The sequence below is a fragment of the Alosa pseudoharengus genome, unplaced genomic scaffold (assembly GCF_046254945.1).
Source record: "Alosa pseudoharengus isolate Yale_2024_CS ecotype anadromous, Long Island Sound unplaced genomic scaffold, YU_APseudo_1.1 YU_APseudo_1.1_scf_5, whole genome shotgun sequence".
In the NCBI taxonomy this organism is placed as follows: Eukaryota; Metazoa; Chordata; class Actinopteri; order Clupeiformes; family Clupeidae; genus Alosa; species Alosa pseudoharengus.
The window spans coordinates 15,494,044-15,515,270 of NW_027468837.1; the positions used below are offsets into that span (position 1 = coordinate 15,494,044).

Sequence of the window (21,227 nt, forward strand, 5' to 3'; positions counted from 1 at the left end):
GACGAGTCTGGCCTCATCAGTGAGGGAGAGTGACTCGTGTTTGAGGTGTTGCTGAGGTTTGGGTAATTTGGTCCACTGCAGCCCAGCACAAGCCAATCCTTTTGTCTCTCTGGGTCAGCAGAGAAAGCAGCTTCCAAGAATCAAATCACTAAATCGCAGACCGCCTCCCCACTAACAAGCTTCACTGCACCAGGCGGACCGAGGCATCACTTATACATGAACACAGAAATATCTCTGGCCCGAAACCATAGAGCAACTCATTACGAAGGGGCTTGTTGTCAGAATTGTTTTACTCTCAAGATATTGAGAGGAGTGTTCGTCTCACACACTTTTCTTTAGAGGCTGGTTATCTGAGCCCTCTGTGTGTTGTCAACACTACAAGCATCAGGTGTGTTTGCTGGCTCCCAGGTGGACACTGAACTAAAACGGCTAGCAAGTGTTTTTCGGTGTGTGTATCTCTTTTCATCCAAGTTTTAAAACACACAAGCAGCACAAGTGATAAAAAAGATTCGTGTACTGTGTGTAAAGAAGTAATATGTCTACAGAACGGATTTATAGCGTGCGTTCATATAGCTATAATCAAAATCCATTTGTCTGAACGACACACTGCATTATATTTTGAGCGGACCTATTGTAAGTGTTACATATTTCATTATTATCTTACAACACACTATAGTGGCAGCATTTAAGAATCAATATCCACACAGCATGCCAGAGGCATGCAACGTTTATGCTTAAGTGCAGAGAAAAAGCACCAGGAGAGTATTAAATCAAAGCACATATTACAAGTAGGCTACATATTAGAGCCAGAACACTCATCTTTTGTGTGAAAGATTGAATGTTTTCACAGGGTGTGGGGAAGGGGGTAGTTACATTTTTGAAACAGACTCAGCAACGATGCCAACAAATATTAAAGCCTGAATCAATATGTTGGAGGGCTTTTTTTTTATCTCATAAGGCCATTAGGCGATAAAGTGGCCCAGTAGAGAAATAATGCAATCCTTTAAAAGCCCTGGGAGAATGAGGGGAGAGAGAGAGGGGGCTGCCCAGGGGCCAGGAACACCCTCCTCCAGCCACATCAATCCACCTGGACTTGCCCACTGAGAGCTGAGTGGACAACCGAGTTGCTTGGTGTGTGTGTGTGTGTATGCCTGCGTGAATGCGTGTGTGCCTCTTTGTTCCTGTTGATTGATTCCAGTGGCCTAGGGCAGTGTCTGGCACATTTCTAGACTGTGACTGTGTGTGTGTGTGTGTGTATGTATGTGTGTGTGCGTGTGCATGTTTGTGTTTATGACAGTGTAGTGTAGAGTGTTTGTGTGTAAGAGGGGAACTCCCCCTTTTGGCACTCTCAGTGGTGCAGAGCTGCATTGTGGCAGCACAGGGATTTACTAATGAAGTGAGCCCCTGTGTGAGTCACTCTACCTCACAACACAGGGATCCCACCATCACGCTACAACAGACAGAGAGAGAGAGAGCGAGAGAGAAAGAGAGAGAGAGAGGTAAGAGTACAGCAAGAAGAGAAAGAGGCACCGGGATAATCACAAAATGAAATGAAATGGATGAAAGAGATAGAGTGAGAGAGACAAAGACAACAAGGTCACCGTCTCCGTCTGCTGTGCCGTCTCTTCCCTCCGAGAGACAATAATAAAGGGAGAAGAGAAGGGTTAGAGAAGGAGGAGAGGAAAAGATGGGGTGATGGAAGAGCCCACTCCTCTGCACAGGCACTTCCTGTTTAAGATTCATCAGGTGCGTCTGCCCGAGCGGCAGATTAATCTGGCCTCGTGCCGCGTGGAGTGCCTCAGAAATGAAAGGTCAGGAGGGCTAGAGGAACAGGAACATGGGTCCTCTACACAACCATATGCTTTTATTCTGAAAAACAACAGAGAGGGAGAGATAGAGAGAGGAAGAAAGGTCATTTGGTGGGAGAGGCAAAATATACTGATGGGGGCGGGAGGGTTTGCAAGGTTGTGTCAGTCTATTTGCATTTACATATACTGTACATTTACATGTAATCATCTGGCAGATGCTCTGCGTCTACATTTGTGTATGCACAAGATGGCAGAGATAAGGGGGAGATGAGGGGCAAAGAGAGACAGACAGAGAGAGAGAGAGAGAGACACGTTTGACGTGTGAGAGCCCTTTATTGAACCATCACTTGTCAATTGATGATAATGGTAGTCTGTTTGCCTGGTGATATGTTCCTGGTGTTAGCTGTAGCCTTTTTTGTGAGAAAGACAGATATATAGCATTATGGAAAGGTGGAAAATGTTTGAAGAAATTAATTAAATTTTCTAACAGTTGGCGTTTGTGAGGGATAGAAAGGGACAGACTTGATGAGAGACATAAAAGGGTGCATTACAAGATGGTCAGTTAATCAGTGTGTTTGATGTATTCGTAAGAATGTGTGTGTGTGTGTGTGTACGTGTTTAAGCAAGATAATAGAAAGAACCATATTGTTTTCACATTGTGTTTGTGTAAACAAATCTCTGCCAACCTCTGTGTCTCTACCTGTGACCCTGCATTCTCTGGACAGTGGGGGAGGGGAGGGGATTGTGTCACAGTATTACCACAAACATTGAATTTTGTTTTTGGTCCGCTTGGGGAAAAATGTCAAATGAAGAGATTTTCTCCCTTAATTCCCTTACCCAACGGCCGCTGGTTGGAGGGACGCTGGTTGGACATAATCTGGAGCTGAGCCTGTCACAGTCTTTTAAAACAGAATTACGCCGAGAACAGATTAGAAGCATGCTTCCAGCATGGAGAATGGTGTGTGTGTGTGTGTGTGCGCGTGTGTGTGTGTGCGCGAGTGTAATTGAGTACAAATTTCCAGTCAGACTCTGGCTGTTTGCCTTGATGGAGCTAACAGCTCAATCTGTCACAGCTGGAGAACTGAACGGCGAGGTAGCGTGGTTATTTAGCGTTGTTGGTAAACTTTGAGTTACGTCATTAGCCACTTTTTGTGTCTCTAAAGGCCACCCAGCTGAAACCTCATAACCACATCATCAACACACACACACACACACACACACACACACACAAACACACACACACACACACACACAGGAGATATCACCTCACCACTCCAAACAATCAACAGATAGACATTCTTTCAAAGACACAACACCCCCTCAGCCAACATTACGTATCAGGAACAAAGCTCTGGTCTAGTGGGTGGCAATAGGTTGCATTTGCATACTGAAGGCCTGGACCTTGAGAATTCTAATACATCCCAAGGTTAATACAATCTGCCGCCAGACGACATGTCCACTTCCCCGTTTGTTAGGGTTCAATGAATGTGGAAAATGGGGCGGATAAAGCTTTTAATAAGCAGCCAGCGCGGTAGATTTGAGTTGCGTGGACCCTTTTTCTCTCTCTCTCTGTTTCAGTGATCCCATGGGTCGCCCGATAGTGCTTTACAGGGGCTGACAACAGTCCGAACTCCTCTATTCTCAGCTCAATGTAGGTGGTGGAGTTGGCAGAGGTTCACTGCTGAGCCACCCCACATACCCCCCCCCCCCTCCAACCCGTCCCCCCTCCCTTTTTTATGCGTTCTTTCATGCTCCACCGCTAATCCAAAAAAACACTTTTCCAATGCCAGTAATTGGGGAATGTCATTAAAGTAATTTGCGCTAAGTGAGAAAGACAGCGCTGGGGCACAGTGTGTGTGTGTGTGTGTGTGTGTGTGTGTGTGTGTGTGTGTGTGTGTGTGTGTGTGTGTGTGTGTGTGTGTGTTTTGTGTGTGTGTGTGTGTGTGTGTTTTGTGTTTTTGTGTCTATATGTGTAGCCTGTACAACTATAATGTGTGTTCAAACTTTTTGCTTCCGCGCATGGGGATATTCTAGTTTGTTTGTCTACCAGTTTAGAATATTCATGACAAGAATCTTTGATACCCATCATCTGCCTGTCAACCCACATGCTGAAAGCAGAGAGAACTCTGGGATGTGTGTGTATCCGCCCCGTCTGTGACGCCAATCTTTGATCTAGTGCAGGTTCTCTCTGTCTGCCTCCCAAGCGCCCTACAGATGTCAGATACCTCAATGTGTTCATGTCATCCAGAGACAGTGGCCTATAATTGGAAGCCATTAACAAGCCTTCATTTATTTCATCACACACACACACATACACACACAGACACACACACACATACACACACACACACACACACACACACAAACACAAACACGCACACACTCACACACACACTGCATGCTGCCCATCTCCTGTATCTGCTCTGCATACCTGACTGAGCTGGTCAGTGGCTTTTTTTAATTCACTGAACACACTTGATTTAACAAATCAGAAACCATTGGAACAGAAATAATTCCAATCAGGTATGCTTGGAGATTTTCCATGCAGGGGTCACCTAGGGGAGGGATTGAGAACCTGTACTCTCAAGTGACGGCAATTCCGTAGGACTGATGTTGTGTGTATATAGCCTCTAGTCATCTCTGTCATTAAGGCAGAGATTTCACTGACTCAGGGTCAGTTCTAAGCTCTCGTGAGCAGATAGAGGTATAAAGCTGGGGGGTTGTTGGGGTCAGTGTTAGGGCCTGTGGTGTCTGAAAAACCTGGATTATAGGCATCCCTCCCCTCCCCTCTCCTCCCCACCCCGCCACCACTGGGAGATGGAGATGGATGGGCGGGTTGTCGGGGTGGGGGAAGGGTGTCGGCGAGGCACAATCCCCACCTCCATCCATCAATCATGTGGCAGTGTTCGCTGACACGGCAGGTAGCAAGACTAGCTTTTGTTGCATGCGTGTATATTTGTGTGTGTAAGTGATTTTATTGTGTGTGTTTGTGTGTGTGTGGGTGTGTGTGTGTGTGTGTGCTTGTGAGAGGACATGAGAGGAGTGTCCTGTCCCGCTGTGGAGACAGGAGACAGATGAGACTAATTTTGTCTGACGCATGAAGACCGCTCGCCAGTTTGTCAGCAGCTAAAACTGAGCCACTTATCACACCATGGCGTGCAGCACTCGGGACAAATAGGATCAGAACTCTGCAGACATCAACACTACTGTCTCGCTTCAAAGGCTCCACAGGAGCCAATGCTCCCTCACACCTCCAGAGCCAACCACAAGGCCTAACGCTTGCTGTAGCAGTGCAAGGCCATGCACCTCCCACAGCCAAAATTGGATGGGTGCAGGATCCAGCACACCAGTATCAAAAACAATAGGAGATGATCCGCACACCATATAGCTGCCATTCACAGTGTTTTATTTTGTTTGTGACGTGTGTGTGTGTGGCGGCTCTTCCTCAGACTTAAAACTGTGTTATGGAGTTGCCATCTTACTACTGCTTACTGTAAAGCAAACAACTGCAGTTTACGGGCCACTACACCTTACTATGAAAGGTCACACAACCTGAAAAGAGATCTGTCATAGTTATGTGGTGTTTCCATGCTGTACTTTCAAAATAACAGCCACACCTAAACATTCAGTGTAGGATTTTTGATATTATCAGTTTGGGTCTGTCATGCTAGGCCCAAGTTATATCTGCACAGACTCAGACTGCCCTTTAAATTACTTTAGAGTCTCCTGCCCTCATGATCATCATCTCCATTTTTCTCTTTTTCTCTCTCACTTTAGCCTTTTCCTCTTTGTCTCCTCTCCTGTCTCTCTCCTCTCTCTATCTTTAAGCATATCTGTATCTTTATCACTCTCACACACTTTCTCTATATCTCCCTCTCTCTGTCACCTTCTCTCACTCTTTCCTGTTCCAGTCTATTCATCTGACTCCTATCTTTATGCCTCTATCTCTCCTCTCATCCAATCTCACCACTTCTCTTTTCGCTGTCTATCCATTCTCACTCCCCGGTGCCTTATCTCTTTATAAAGTGGATATCCTATTTCGTGAAAGTGCCATAGCAATTGCAGAAGAGAATGACTTTGAGTACACTCACTTTGTTATCTTATCCAAAGACTGAGCCCCCAAAGGTATTTCTCCTTTATGACCTCTGGCAACTTAATAACCAACTCATTTATTGCCGTGGGATAAACATTGGCAAAAGCGGTAATCATTACTGATGAAAGCGACCCTTAAGGACACTCTCTCTCTCTCTCTCTCTCTCTCTCTCTCTCTCGCTCCCTCTCCCCCATGCGCCTGTGCTGGAATTATGCATGTCTGCTGGGACCCACAGCTCTAGTCTGATAGGGGGTTTTGAGAGAACCGGAGAGGGGGGGGGGCACAGATTTTCTGCTTTTTTCTAAAGCCTCAGTGATTTACTGTCTATGTTGGCTAATGCCACAGCCTGCCGTGCAGCTTGTGCCTCTTGTACATGGCTTTGTCCTCTGGGGCTCCTTGCCCAAAAATAAACAATTGCCTCTCTCTTTGTCTCTATGGCAACGCTGGAACATACCATAGCATGCAAGGAATGGCCACAATGGGGGGATGCTAGTGGTGTGCGCGTACAAGACAGTGGATGGCCTGTTTTTCAGAGGGAGGGCTGTTTCTTCTCTGTGTGTGTGTGTGTGTGTGTGTGTGTGTGTGGTGGAGTGAGGTGGGTGTTAGTTGGTCCGTTCAGGGAATCAATCCAAATTCTGCGGTCAGAATTGCCTCCTTGAGTAGTTGTTGTCAAGAAAGCAAGCGGCAAAGGAATTCCGCTGAGGGATTTGTCTTGTCCTAATTAGTAAATCAATAGTATTTGGATGCCAAATTAATGGATTGAATTTCCTATTCCAAGTCCAGAAAACCTGGTAAGAAAAATGGGGCATCCGAGATGTAAACCTACTGTGAGTCAAGCAGTCAGTCAGTCAGTCAGTCAGTCAGTCAGTCAGTCTGTCTAAGCTGTCCGTCAGTCTAAGCTGGGCCCTTGTGTTTCCCAGGCGAATCGGGGCCATGATTACAGTTAGCCTTTGCCCTTGCCCCAGTTTCTGTGGCAGCCCCTGGAAGCGTTGGATTGAACCGAGCGCTGGTGTAAATCTTTTGAAGCATGCTGAATATTTGTTTTTCCTTCTCGCCTTGTCTAAATATTATTTAGCGCCTGGGAGCCGGCTTTGCTACCAAGATTGCAGGGCAGATTTTCACCCTGCTAATCACTTCCGATGCGTGATATGTACAAACAGTTCAGACTCCTTCGGTATATTTTTATGCCCATTCACTGAATGGAATTCCAGGCTGCTTGCCATTTAAACCACTGATTGATCATGCACCAATGTGACCATGGGAGTAGAAACACCATTGAAGATGTGTTTTATTCAATAAGCTCACAACCAAGACAGACATCTACTTTAAGGATGTAGTTATAACACTATTGGTAAGACACTCTTAATACAGCACTGGTGGGCCCCCACCTATAAGCTTTTCTAGCTTCTTTGGGGCACCCATTCACTCTACCCGCTTATCTTATATTTGTACTAGGGATGTAACGATTACCGGTATAATGGTAAACCGCGATAAAAATGTTGACGATAATAATTACCGTTTTCATTTCAAACATCATGATTATCACTGTTGATTACCACGGTGTGGAAACCGTGTGTTTAATCCTTCCCAGCTTCATCCGAGCCTGCTTTTGACATACAGTAGGCCTGGTACAATGAAACAAAACTGGTACCCTACTGATTGTCTAATTGATGGTTTTTACGATTCGGATTAGGCTACACCTGAGTTTAAAAGGCGGAACTTTTTTACCGCAAAATGTGCACTGTATCATGTAGCCAATCTGCGTCTTTTTATGTTCGTGTCCACATTAAATCCATTCCACTCACGTTATCAGGAGAATACAGTAGCCTAAAGTTTTATTTTGAATGCTTACTTTGGTCTCACTCATTGCATCCAAATAACAGAAATAGCAAACTCCAAGTTATGGTAGGGTAAGTTAAGCTATAAGCACATAGCCAATTAAACATGAATAAAAAAGTGAACGGGACACTTTTTGAAACTATTTCAGCTTGTGTAGGCCTATCAGTGCTTTCTGAACATATTTAACACACTTTTAGAAATACCGTGATAATACCGAAAACCGTAATCATTTTGGTCACTATAACCGTGAGGTTAAATTTTCATACCGTTACATCCCTACTTTGTACCCACTGGTTTATGGATTATTGTAATGTTTGAAGTGGTATTGTGAATAAACTCAAACACCGGTGATGTAATTTCTGATTCTATCATAGCCATTCAGACTTTCTAGTTTATGGTACACCTGATTTGACAACCTCCTCTCAATTAAATGTAGGGGAGGACTCCAGCGCCATAATCCACCACAAACCTATGGTATGACTAGTGATTTTCAACAACAGGCATGTCAAAGCCCCACTACTGTGTAATGACCACATGAGGACTTTTCAGCAGCAATGCAGTAAGGGCTGAAATTATACTAGTCACTGACCTCCATCCCCATGTGATCCATGTGTCTGTTTAGAAAAAGGACATTTGAACTAGGTTTTGAGATTGAGACGGAAGGCTAACTCTGCCCCAGGCTACACCCTGGTAATAGTGGAAATGCTTTGATCTTGTGAAAGTCGCAACAAACATTTGATGGATGTGTGATTGGAGTCCATTTCACTTGACCCGTGCCAGTTGCCACAGGCTTGGTGGGTGGCAGTGATCTATAATTGCGCATGAGTGCTCTGCTGAGGTTATTCTCCAAGGTTCACGTCACCTCGTCACCAAGAACCCTGGGCTCCCTACATATAGGACCCAATCTTATTCAGCTGTAGAGTTTGATAGATGACCCGAACAAAAAACTCCTCCACCAGTGACCTCAGAGAAGGCACAGTAGAGTAAAATGAAGATGGAGACGTGACCAATCAACATCCCACTTGCTCAAAAATCCAAATCTTTCCCTACAGGCCAGAACAGTCGTGACAGAGGAGGAATTTAAAAGCTTCACCTCACCAGGGGACCAAGAATGTGTAATTAGATGTGTGTGTTTTGCCCTTGAGCAGGTATTGAGGCTCTGGTGTGTGTGTGTGTGTGTGTGAGAGAGAGAGAGAGAGAGAGAGAGAGAGAGAGAGAGAGAGTGTGTGTGTGTGTGTGTAGGTGTGTGTGTACACGACCAGGTCTCCTGGGGCGAATAAATGGCCTGGGCGTATTTAGCTGCCCGTCCCCCTGCCTGATCGCCTCTCCTCCTCAGGACCCCTTTGTGGGGGTTACGAGGGTCGAGTCCACATCCATAAAAAATGAGCCAAGCATCAGCTCCACCCGCCGCCAAGTGTGTACAGAAGCGAGAGCGCACCACTGCCGTAAAAGCACACCGTGTAAATCATTTGTCTTACATGAATATTATGATGTCTGAGGGCTTGCCCCAAATGGAAGACATGTAGGACCGTGTGAGCAGTGCAAAAGTGGACTTTAATCATTTACTGCAGATGTATGTATTAGTACGTAGACTTTCTTTTTTCCAAGCAGGTCTTATTACCCATTCTGGCCTGAGACTGCTGTTCTGGACAGAGGAGTTGGAATGAGTGTTTAGTTTTATGACTTCCCCCCCCAAGACATTTGACGAATGATTTGAAAGTGATTTGGCAATTCCGTCCCTATGGCAACGCACGTTATGAGAGTAGCCTGTAGCCTCTGATGTCAGCTCCTGTGATGTTAGTGAAAAATTGCGTGTGCTGGTTGTGGTGGTTGTAGAGACAGGCTGTCTCACTGCGTGGCACTGTAGCACTGTAGCACTGCGCTGTAGCGAGCCTAAAAGATTGTGATGTAATGTAAAGGACTGATTTATTTATGGGGGATGTAGTTTTCAAGGCACGGTATTGGTACTTGATGCTGTAGTGTAGCTTGAATGAATCTATAATGACTCTCTCTCTCTTTGTCTTTCTTTTCCTCTCCCAGAGCAGAGAGATGGATGAGCTACAGGATGTCCAGTTGACTGAGATCAAGCCCCTGCTGACCAACAAGGTACAATGACCTCAAAAACCACACACACACACACACACACACACACACACACACACACACACACACACACACACGCACACATAGAGTTAGAGAGAATCACATATTAACATGTGGATTGTGGACCCTTATAAATGTTTACACTTAAGATTCACAAGCATGACCTAAACAATCCGATGGACACGGACCAGACCACTAATAGTGTGTGTGCATAGCATAGTGTGTGCACACTGATATTTCAATGCCATAAGCGTGGTCACAAACCCAGCACTCACGCAAGCACTCCGTTTCTTCTCCCAGACTGATTTTAAAATATGAGAGATATACCCGCTGCGGCGCTGTTACATAACTCAGTGCATACAGTACATCTACTTACATAGTCTCACACACATATCCACAACTTTGCTCCACTTTTTAGCAGGCTTACACACACACACACACACAGTCAGTCACTCACTCACTCACTCACTCATTCACTCACCCACTGTCCTGTCACACATACGCATGCATTCTCTCTCTGTTTCTCTCTCTCACACACACAAACACATTCTCTCTCTCTCTGTTTCTGTCTCTCTTTTTCTTTCTTTCTCTCTCTCTCTCTCTCTCACACACACACACACAGTTTCTTAAACATACTCATGCACACTTTGTTATTGATGGTTCAGGTCATCACTCCATCAGCACTCTCAGTTCATCAAACTGAATTATTCATGTGTAGGTTACTGTAGCCAAAGAGATGGAGCCAGAGAGAGAGCCAGAGAGAGAGAGAGGGAGGGGGAAAAGAGGGAAAATAGGATTGGAATGTTCAAAAGGGGGAGGTGGTTACAGTAAAAGGCAGGGAAACTATAATAGCGTAAATAAAGACAGCGGGAGTTAGCAGTGGGCGAACGTGAGAATTCAAAAGAGAGACAGAGGGAGAGAGAGAGAGAGAGAGAGAGAGAGAAAGAGAGAGAGAGAGAGAGAAAGAAGAATATGATAAAGAAGAGGGAAGCAGTAGGAAGAGGCGAAGATCAAAGACGTTTCCGAGTTCGCTCGCTTGTCTGGAAAGGGCATCAAAAATACTGCAGCACATCAGAAATACTTCACTCACACACTCTCACACACACACACACACACTACACACACACACACTACACACAGACAGACACAAACATCACAACAGCCTCAGGCAGCCAGATCTGAGATCTGCTTCTGCTGCAGTGGTGTGTTGTGTCCATCACAACAACAGAGGGGTGGAGAGTGAGTGGTGAGTGAGACAGATCTCTTCATCTCTCCATCTCTGGCAATAACACTGAATGTGGAGATCTGCCAGCATCCAACATGTTGTATCATGGTTGCATCATCTTGTGTCAGCATGTTGTGTGTTTAGTGTCAGACTATCTTTGCCATGTCACATCTTTAGTCTGAGAGAGGCCGTTCAGATATACTTGATTCAGCACAGTCATGTCATATTTATAATGTGACAGCATTGGTCATGTTTCTTTTTTTTTTCATTATTTTGAGTGGGTTTGTAATGGTGATATTGGATTGAAATGTTCCTCATTCCTGGTAGAGCAGTGTTATAACAATGCTACGGTATTTTGCTATTCATGACGCACACATACACAATCTATTTCTAGGCTGTACTGTAAGCCACTTTAGATCTGCTGGCTGCTGAAGGAATAACAGGAAATGTTGTTAATGAAAAAATCAAATCATGTGTAATCTCACATTGCTTGAGGCAGAGAGAGAGAGAGAGAGAGAGAGAAATGGAGAGAAGCAGAGAGAGAGGGTGTGCCAGGTTGAGCGCTGAGCGTGTTTGATGTTGAGGAGGCCCAGGTGACGCACGTGAAGTGCTGAGAGCTGAGAGGGCATTCCCTCGGTCAGCTCGCAGAGAGAAAGAGCCGAGGCACACTCTTTGACCTCTCACTCCACCTAGTGGCCCCACCATCAAGAGCAGCTCACACGGAGAGACTGCCAGAGAGGGAAGGGGAGGGTGACAGAAAGGGATAGAGAAAAAGAATGAGAGAGGGAGAGAGAGAGCATTATATTGAGTACATTGATCTCAGAGTAAAGGGTATGTATGGCCATGAGAAAACAGCACAGAACACAAGGATCAAGGGCAGGCAGAATTGAAAGCACTTTCATGGAACAAAAAGGCATGTCAGGCACAAAAAGACATGTCTGCGTTTAAATGTGTTTTCAAGAGGTTCGCTGTGCTACAAGTGAATTCTAGATGTGACTACCACACACAAGTACTCTAGTATGTTCACCCTATACACACTGTTATAGCAGATACAGGCAGAGTAATGACATGGAGAGGTTTCTGAGAAGATTTATGTATTGATTTCCTGTTGCTTTTTTGTTGCTTTTGCAGAATGGTCGTAACTTCCAGGACTTTGACTGCCAGGTGAGTTAAGGGTTTTAACATCTTCTTTAACATCATCTGATGTCCTTGAGTGATCATACATAAAAGGTGATTCTATTCTATGTGAATATATGTTATTGTTGCACTAACAACATCCTAGTGGCACTGGGTCTTTAATGTACCTGGATTGTCTTAAGTCGCTTTGGATAAAAGTGTCAGCTAAATATAAAATATACACATGTAACACACACACACACACACACACACACACACACACACACACACACACACACACACACACACTCAGAGTGTCACCATGGCTGCTATTGTGAGGGCTGATTTCTCTGCTCCGACCCCATTCTTCAGCACAATGGCTTTGGCCTCTCTTGCTCTGGTGCAATGTTCCCAAGCTTTAGTTACTCAAAGTCCACAGGCAGGATTGTACCAGGGATCAATTTAATTTCAATCCATGCCCCAAATAAAAGTTCATTAAATAAATGACATCATCCATTAAATAAACTCATCAAATAAATGATATTCAGTACTAGGAAATACATCAAAATGTGATTAACTGGAGATCTGGTAAATATTTCTGTGTATCGCTGAATATTGTGAGGACCTCCGTTGACAGTGACCTTGATGAACCTGTGGGTCTGTGGTTTTTCTGAGGATTGCAGGTCCGGTTTTGCTCTCTCACCTGATGGGCTGCTAAAGAGAGCCATGTTCAGCATACAGGATGCACTTTATCCTCCAGCTGTCATTGTGGGTTGCAGTGGAATTGTAAGAGTTGCAGTGTAATGATTCCCACTCTCCAGTGGCGGCCATGCGTTTTGCAACCGGTGCTCAGTTGGTTTGGTTTAGTGCGGAGTGTCTGGGATAGATAGCTGGGGACAGGGGCGCAGGAGGCACGGGGGACGTGGGTGATATGTCCCCCGCAGTGCTGAAGAGATGGCCGTTGTCCCCCTCACTTTTGATATGGAAAAAAAGCCTTATAGGTACGCTAAATAAATAATAACATATAGGATTTGCGCTAACTGTAAAACTCCCCATAACAGCATCACATCACTAACCACAGCCATCTACAGTACTGTAAGACTGCACAATCTCATATTCACTCTGTTGGATATCTGAAGCCAGTTTGTCTACTAACAATCATAAAATAATCCAGGCTACTTTCTTAGCATAAATCATTCATCATCATCTTTATTTGAGGCAGGCTGGTATTCGAGGCAGGCTTTTTAAAATATTTCTTACCTGCATTTAGACATGCGTTTCGTTTGAAGCGGCATACCGGTAGGCTATCAAAAGCATTTTCGTTTTGGTTTGGGATTTAATTTACTTTTGGACTGTTTGAATACATTGCTAAATGTTGGGACTGATGGGCACTGAAATCTGGGAGATATTTGATGGTTCACTGTTAAGTTTCATGCAGTTGAAAAGGTGTTGGGATTTCCACTGCTGTTCATTGCGAGACAAGGCAGCCCTTCATTGAATAGGGGTTGTGCTGTAATGGAAACCTTTTTGCGTAGCCAAGAAGCCTAAATTGAGTTATTGTTTAATTATGCATGATTTAGTAGGCTACTTTTTTTATAAAATTCATAGGCTGGAATGCCTTAAGTCGCAACAATTGTGTTTAAATGTAGTAGGCTTCAGCCTTTGGCAATTAGCTCGAAAGGGGCGGCAAGAGAATGATCTTGAGAACGTACGTTGGAGACCCATGGTAGGAAAACGACTTTTCTTTGCCAACCGTAGGCTATTAATCCAACCGACATAATACAATACAATACAACATATAATAAAATATTAAGAAGAGGTGTTATTTCATTGACTTAAATCGAAACAATGTCTTCTAGTGGACTGATGGCAATTGTTGGTATGGTAGGCAATTGTTACCCCGTCTTGTATATGGGAACCTGCCTTTATTTGTCCTGCTATAAATAGAATCAAACCCGGGCATAATTTGAGGATTTATGGTAGCCTAGTGCTCAACTCCTCCTGCTCAACATGACGTTAGCTGTTATGTTTATGATAACAAACTCAACTAGCCTACTCAACTAGCCTACTACTCGTTTTCACTAGCCTAACTATAAAATACTATCAACTATCAACTACTATCAAGTCTATCAACGTTTTTGTTCTAAGACATTTATTTCAAACATAATTTCAAGACACAAATTGGATACTTCAGTTACCTTGGTGCATAAATCCCAGAGAGTAGGCTACCACACCTCAGAGTGATGGGCCTAGCGTTCTTATGCGTTCAGTGTGGGGTATAAACAAGCTGAGAATTTAGCGGTGTCACGTCTGCCTGTCACAGACATGGGGAGCTCTTTGAAGCTTGGGATAATGTGATACAGTTACTACAGTAACAGTATTTTATTTTACTTCTTATGTAATTTTTTTTAAATTTTTATAAATGCTTTGTTTAGATGCTGTTGGAACAAATAGTTATAGATTATAGATTATAAAGGCAACTTTCTGTTGCAATTTTCTGTGTGTTCTGAACTGGTAACTTGTTAAGCCAACACTTGTTAAGTTCTAACGTTGCATAAATATTAACTGCAAACACACAGTGGAGAGTTGATTTGGTTTATACCAGACAATTTAAGTAGGTCTAACTAGGCTATTTGATCATGTAGTCTATGTTTGGATCATAGGCATGATGATTCATTCATGGCTTCATAAAATATCAACATCCCATGTTGCTTTTTTCTACCATTGGCCCAAGTAGTGACCAGTATTCTACCATTGGCCCAAGTAGTGTGAAATAAAAAATAAAATAAAAAATACAAGTAGAATTGCACATAGCAAGAAGCTGGTCTAAGGGGAAGATCGGGCATTGTGCTCATCTCACAGTTTTCACCATTTTTATCAAAAAATATTTTGAAAACAATCAATGGTATTACCTTAATATTCTGGCAAGTTTAAAATATGATGGTCGAAAGTGGGCCAGAGGTGGCGATCCGATATCTGGAAATCTGATCTCATTATGGGTTTGTGTTCACAATTTGGTCCCCCTCACTTTCAAAATATCTCCTGCGCCCCTGACTGGGGGCCTAATGCAGATTGCATCTGATCTCAACCCAGGTTGAAGCTCACGTTGAAAAAGCTAGACAGGACATTTGTTTGGGTCACATACTGAAAATGTTCATTCATGTCACATGCTTTTTTTACAAGCTAATATGGCAGTTGTGTAATAAGCAATATAACACCTGTCATTGTCAATACATCTGATTACCCTGTTCGACCATGTTGGTTTTTATTTTGCGATCTAATTTCTAATCTCTTGTGGATTGTTACAATTCAATCACAGCAGTACTTTAACACTGTATATTTATATTTGGTTTAGCATGCACTGCTGTTAATGGCTAGCCCTTCCTTACTTATGCAGGTGGGCCACTGTCTTATCAGGTCATTTCAGGATTTGCCCTTTAGCGACACTTGTGGCCACTATTAGAATGCACTGGATGATAAGGATTGTGGTGCATTCTTGCTGGTGTACTCAGAGTCGTCTGTTTGAATGACACTCCTGTATTGACCCAGGGCTCGGCTACAGGACCTCACAGCTCCTTATCTCTAAAGCCTTAGCAGCTTCTTCAGCACACTGATAATGATGTTGGTTGTCCTTTTTTTCTGACTAGGTAGTGGGTACTAAAGTGAAATCAAGCAACGGCAATCAATTTTAGACTCTTTTGGCTATTAACAGACAAAGGCACAAATATCAAGACAGAAAGCGAAAAATGCAAAGCAAATCCTGAAAGAATATCAGTGAGTGTGTTAAAGGTACACTATGCAAGAAATACCTGAAACTGCATAGTATACCTTTAACATGTAGATATAGGGGATTCCAAATGGTCAGAGGGACTCTATTTGGCTCTGCTTGTACCAGTTTGGTTTAAATTCTTTGAGCTTTGGAATGAGTAAATATGTCAGCATAAAAATTTTGAAATTAACTACATTTAAATTGTGAAAGAATAATGGTGAATGTATGGCCATGGTTATGCCTGAAGAAATAACTGAAGGTGTGTGTATGTGTGTGTGTGTGGGTGTGCGAGTGTGGGTGTGTTTGTGTGTGTACAGTATGTGTGGGTGTGGGTGTTTCATCAGTATATTCAGTGGAGAAGCCCAGTAGAAGTAGAAGCCCACTAGAGTGCACTAGAGTGTGTGTGAGAGTGGAGCCAGGGGGCTGTCACGCCTGCACCCACATCACTGCTGCTGCAGCTAAAAATAGCTTCTGCAGGTACTGGGCTAGGAGGAGCACAGTCGCGTGTGTGTGTGTGTGTGTGTGTGTGTGTGTATTCCGAACAAAGAGAGAGCACCGAGGGGAATGCAGTAATGTGATCTTACCACTCCCTCTCAGCATGACGTGAACGCGGGGCACACAAAAACACACACACGCGCACACGTATGGGCAGATGGTACGTTTGCGGGAAGAAGCCACACCCTTCCTTTCTAGTAATGGGATTCTCTGCAGCAGAGATGCAGCAGTGCTGTGATGCAGAATGTAGCAGTGCTGTGTCTTTAAGGTTACAGAGGGTCTGTGTACCACTTCATGACAATCTGTTGATGTGCCATAGCCTTAATGTAATCACTGTACCAGTGTTTGTGTCCTTTGATCTCAGCCACAAACTCACAGCTCAACCCACCTCTTTAATTTGCTATGTTCCAAATTTGACACTTTTGTGTTTTGCACTGCAGTGCTGATTGTAAAAATATACATAATTATATGTTCATTGAATCCAGTGTAATTTGCGTTTGCTTGTACGCATGAATGGATGGATGTTTGTGTGTGAGTGTGTGTCTGGGATTTGTGTGCATGTAATATATATATATATATATATATATATTAAGAGAGCGAGAGAGAGAGAGAGAGAGTTCTGTTCATGAAGGTAGGAGAGTGTGTACCATGTAGGTGTCAGGCATCTGCCTGTGGAACTGAATATGTCCTGGTGATTGGATGTGGCATTTGCTTCCCAGCCCTCACATATCCAGTGAGACAGTTCAAGGATGCAGAGAAGGTCAAAGGAAGGTCATTAGATATACCCACAATAAAAAGCATCTTTTCATATATTTGTCCGTATAGCCTTTCTGTAATAGAACCCAATCTAGACCATTGTCAAATACCAGTCAGTGACCTAAATTCTCATCGTTTTAATTTGATACAATGACTAGTGATCTCTTGGCTTCAAAAGGGTTAAATTTCTGTGGCAAAGTCGTGCTTGGAGAAAGACTGCAAGTCATGGCGGACCTAATGCCTAGATGCAGTTGCATCATTACAACCAAGAGAGGGTGCTACAAGCTCAGAAAAAGGAAGGCCATTTGATGGAATTGAAAGAGACAGCACAGTGAATGTAACATACCTGCTTTCTATTGTCTCTAAGTACTTGTGATCAGTTGTGTAGCTGATTCAGATCAGATCATTTTTTTACAATCATATACTTATTGAAAGGTTTTTAGGGTATTGCTTTAAAGCAGTGGTTCTCAAACGTTTCACAATAAGTACCACCTCAGAAAACAATTGGCTCTCCAATTACCACCATTATAACTGCCATTCAAATATAATAGTTAGGCCAATTTCACATTTTGTATATTGAGCATACTGTTTTGCATCGTTTGTTGCTTGCAGGTGCCATGGAAGCTTCACTAGTCACCAGTTTGATATAATTTGAAGTCATTATGTGATCTTTATAAACCACAGTTTGAGAACCACTGCTTTAAAGTAAAGCTGATTGAGTCTTGTTTGCTACCACATTCTCCTGTTCATGGTACTGATCCAATATAGCGTGTCGGTTTTTATCTGTGTTTGTTCTATGAGACTATGAGTGTGTGAGGTGTTAAAGAACAGCTGACGGTGGTCCCTGCTCAGTGTCAAACAAGCCTGTTTGAGTTAAGGACACTGAGCTTAAAGGACACAGACAGTGATTATCACACTACTGCTGCCATCAGCACCACACACTATCTCTCACACACAGACACGCACACACACTCTCTCACCAACTCCTTCACTCACTCACACACAGACACGCACATACACACACAGACACACTCACTCACACACACACACACACACACACACACACACACAGCACTCCAAAGAGTCTGTCAAAAGGCGACCATATTGCATCACACTGAACTGAATGACTTTTTGTCGTATGCTGAGTGAGAATATATGGGTTGATTGGTATCGTTGTCTCAAATCACTGCAGTACAGTTGCCAAGTGGTCTTTACTTGGAGAAGATTCTTTGCAGAAATGTTTCATTACCACTGGACTGCTTCCATGTAGAGCTGGTTGATGCAAGGTGGTATCATATAGATCACCTTGAGCTCTGTAATTGTATCTGTAGTATTGCATATTTTTTCAGCAGAAAATATTTTGGTAAGTCATTGAATTTGAGTCTCTTTTTGTGTGTCCATGAGTGTTTGTTTGTATTTGTGCTTTTGTGTGTGTGTGTGTGTGTGTGTGTGTGTGTGTGTGTGTGTGTGTGTGTTCCTCCTGTGGGACTGTGAGTCTGTCAGGCTGCAGCTGCTCTCTCTGCTCTCCTCCATTTTCCCCTTCAGAGTGCCGGGCTCCTGAAGGTCGCTGTGTGACGCAGCAGCAGTCCGTGACTCACGCAGCACCAGACTCGCTACACACACACACACACACACACACACACACAACACACACACACACACAATCACATACATTTACCCCCCACACACACACACACACATGCACACAAACACACACACAATCACATAAATTTGCATACACACACACACACACACACACACACACACACAATCACATACATTTACACACATACACACACACGCACACACACACACACACACACACACACACACACACACACACACACACACACACACACACACACACACACACAGACACAGACACAAACACAAACATTTAAACACACACATGCCCATGCCAACTAGGCTACAAAGTTGAAAAGTGTTTCACAGAGACGCATGCACTTACAGAGAATACAATCCCTCACCCCCAACACACATACACCGAAACATATATTTATACAGATAGACATTATGTAATGTCTCATATTTATACTGGACCATGTACATATACAAATACATTTATACAACCACAGACGTGCATGTAAACACTCTGTAAAACATGCTTACAAGGGTATGCATGTACATTCCTTCTCTATTTCATTCGTTCCATAGTCTTATTGATGCAAACACAAAATACATAGTGTATTAAGCTATACACATTATGCACATTCAAAAAGGGTTATAGCATAAACACAATTTCTGTTTCTTGTTTCTATATATATATGGCAATTGATGACATGCTTTACTGCTGATAGGATGAGATGAGTGTGTGTGTGTGTGTGTGTGTGTGTGTGTGTGTGTGTGTCTGTATGTGTGTGTGTGTGCGTGTGCGTGCGTGCGCGTGTGTGTATTGGGGCGGTTACCCCATGGGGAGAGCAACAGCATCGCTTGCACGACAAATAGTGTTTGTGAGGACAGCAAGAGCCATGGAGAGAGAGAACAGATCAATAGAGGATTTGGATAGACTCACTCCAGCGTAGCCCTGCAGTGTCCGGTTACCATACCCCCCCCCCCCCCCAATATGTCACGCATGCACCATCACTTCCAGTTCAAATGGACATTAATGTTTATGCCATCACATCTGCTTTCTCCAAACCAAGCCCATCTGACTTGCATGAGCATGTTCGGAGACCTTGTCAAAAGGGCAGGGGACGACAGGAGCGCTGCAGAGAGCATTGTGCCTGCTTGAATGTGACTGGCAGGGTTGTTGCAGGGTCGTTTGAGGACGGTTGTTTCAGGATGAGGTTGGCACGGAGGAGTTGTATTGAGGAGGTTGGCATGAGGAGTTGTATTTGTGCCAAGAATTCTCTTGAAGATTCCAGACTTTGGCTGAAACAGATTTGGCATGTCATGTTGTAAAGAAGCCTTAAAGAAAAGGATATTTGTTCAATATTGGAGTTTATTCCTGCATAATGAGGATAATGTTCAGAAAATGATGGAAATGTGCCTACATAGCTGCATTGTGTCAGCAGTATAAGGAAATTGTAGGGATACATCAGATACAATCAGATTTCTGCATCAACATATGACAGTTTAATAACCACACCCAAATAAATAAGCAGTGTAGCCGAAACAGACATCCTCTCCTTTACGTCCTGTTTCTCATTCTCTCTCTCCCTCTCTTTCTCTCTATCTGGCATTCTCTGTGGGGCTGCTATCCCATCTCTCTCTCCCACCCTTCCCTACATCCCCGCCCCTCCTCCGCACCAGCTGACCAGCAGCCAATCAGAGCGCTCGGCTGCCTGGATGCTGCTCTGTATGCATGAGCGCCTTGTGCTCACAGTGAGCAAACCGCAGTCTCCTTCTCTCACTCTCTCTCCTCTCTCTCTCCGTCTCCACGTCCTACCCATTCCGCTCTCTCTCTCTCTCTCTCTCATTCAAAGGGTCTTCCTCCCCCTCTCTCTCACTCTCCCTTCGTTTCTCACCCTCTCGTCTCGTCCCTCCACCTTTCTCCTCTTTTGTCTGTTTTCATTCTGCTGTCTCTTCATCTGTACGGGTGTAGCCACCTCTTTTCCTCTTCTCCTCCGCCTCATTCACATTCTCTCTCTCTCGCTCTCTCTCTCTCTCCTCTGTCTCATCCCTCCCTCCTTCTCACCCTCCCTCTGAGGTTCAGTTAGTCAGCTGCTCTGTCCTCTGCTTGCTGGAAGCCATGTCAACAGTGCTGGATGTGGATCAGCTCACGAGCTGTGGGAATGCAGTGGTGAGTGTGCAAGGAGATGCTCTCCTAGCGCGGACACGCCTGTCATCTCTCCCGCTCTCTCTCTCTCTCTCTCTGTCTTTCTTTCCATCGTCTCTCCTTCTCCATCTCTCTGTCGCAACCTTCCATGACTTCTCCCTCTCTCTTTCCCTCTCTCTCTACAATCTCTCCTACTCTGTCCATCTCTCCCCTTCTGCTCTTTCCATCTCACTTCACTTATCTCTCTCTTTTTCTCTATCGCCCTCTCCCTCTCTCCCTCTCTC

General features: G+C 44.0%; 1 protein-coding gene across 3 annotated transcripts in view; it reads left to right on the forward strand.

Moving 5' to 3' along the window:
* ndrg3a (ndrg family member 3a) overlaps positions 1-21,227 on the forward strand; it is a 48,589-nt gene that overhangs the window by 5,640 nt on the left and 21,722 nt on the right. For 2 of the 3 annotated variants that reach the window (XM_076267376.1, XM_076267377.1), the window contains exons 2-3: positions 9,781-9,846; positions 12,200-12,232. In XM_076267376.1, coding sequence (XP_076123491.1) covers positions 9,790-9,846; positions 12,200-12,232 — 90 coding nt within the window. In that variant the 5' untranslated portion in view covers positions 9,781-9,789. Of the gene's footprint in view, positions 1-9,780; positions 9,847-12,199; positions 12,233-20,630; positions 20,968-21,227 lie in introns of those variants that run through there. The other variant, XM_076267378.1, reaches the window with a different exon arrangement.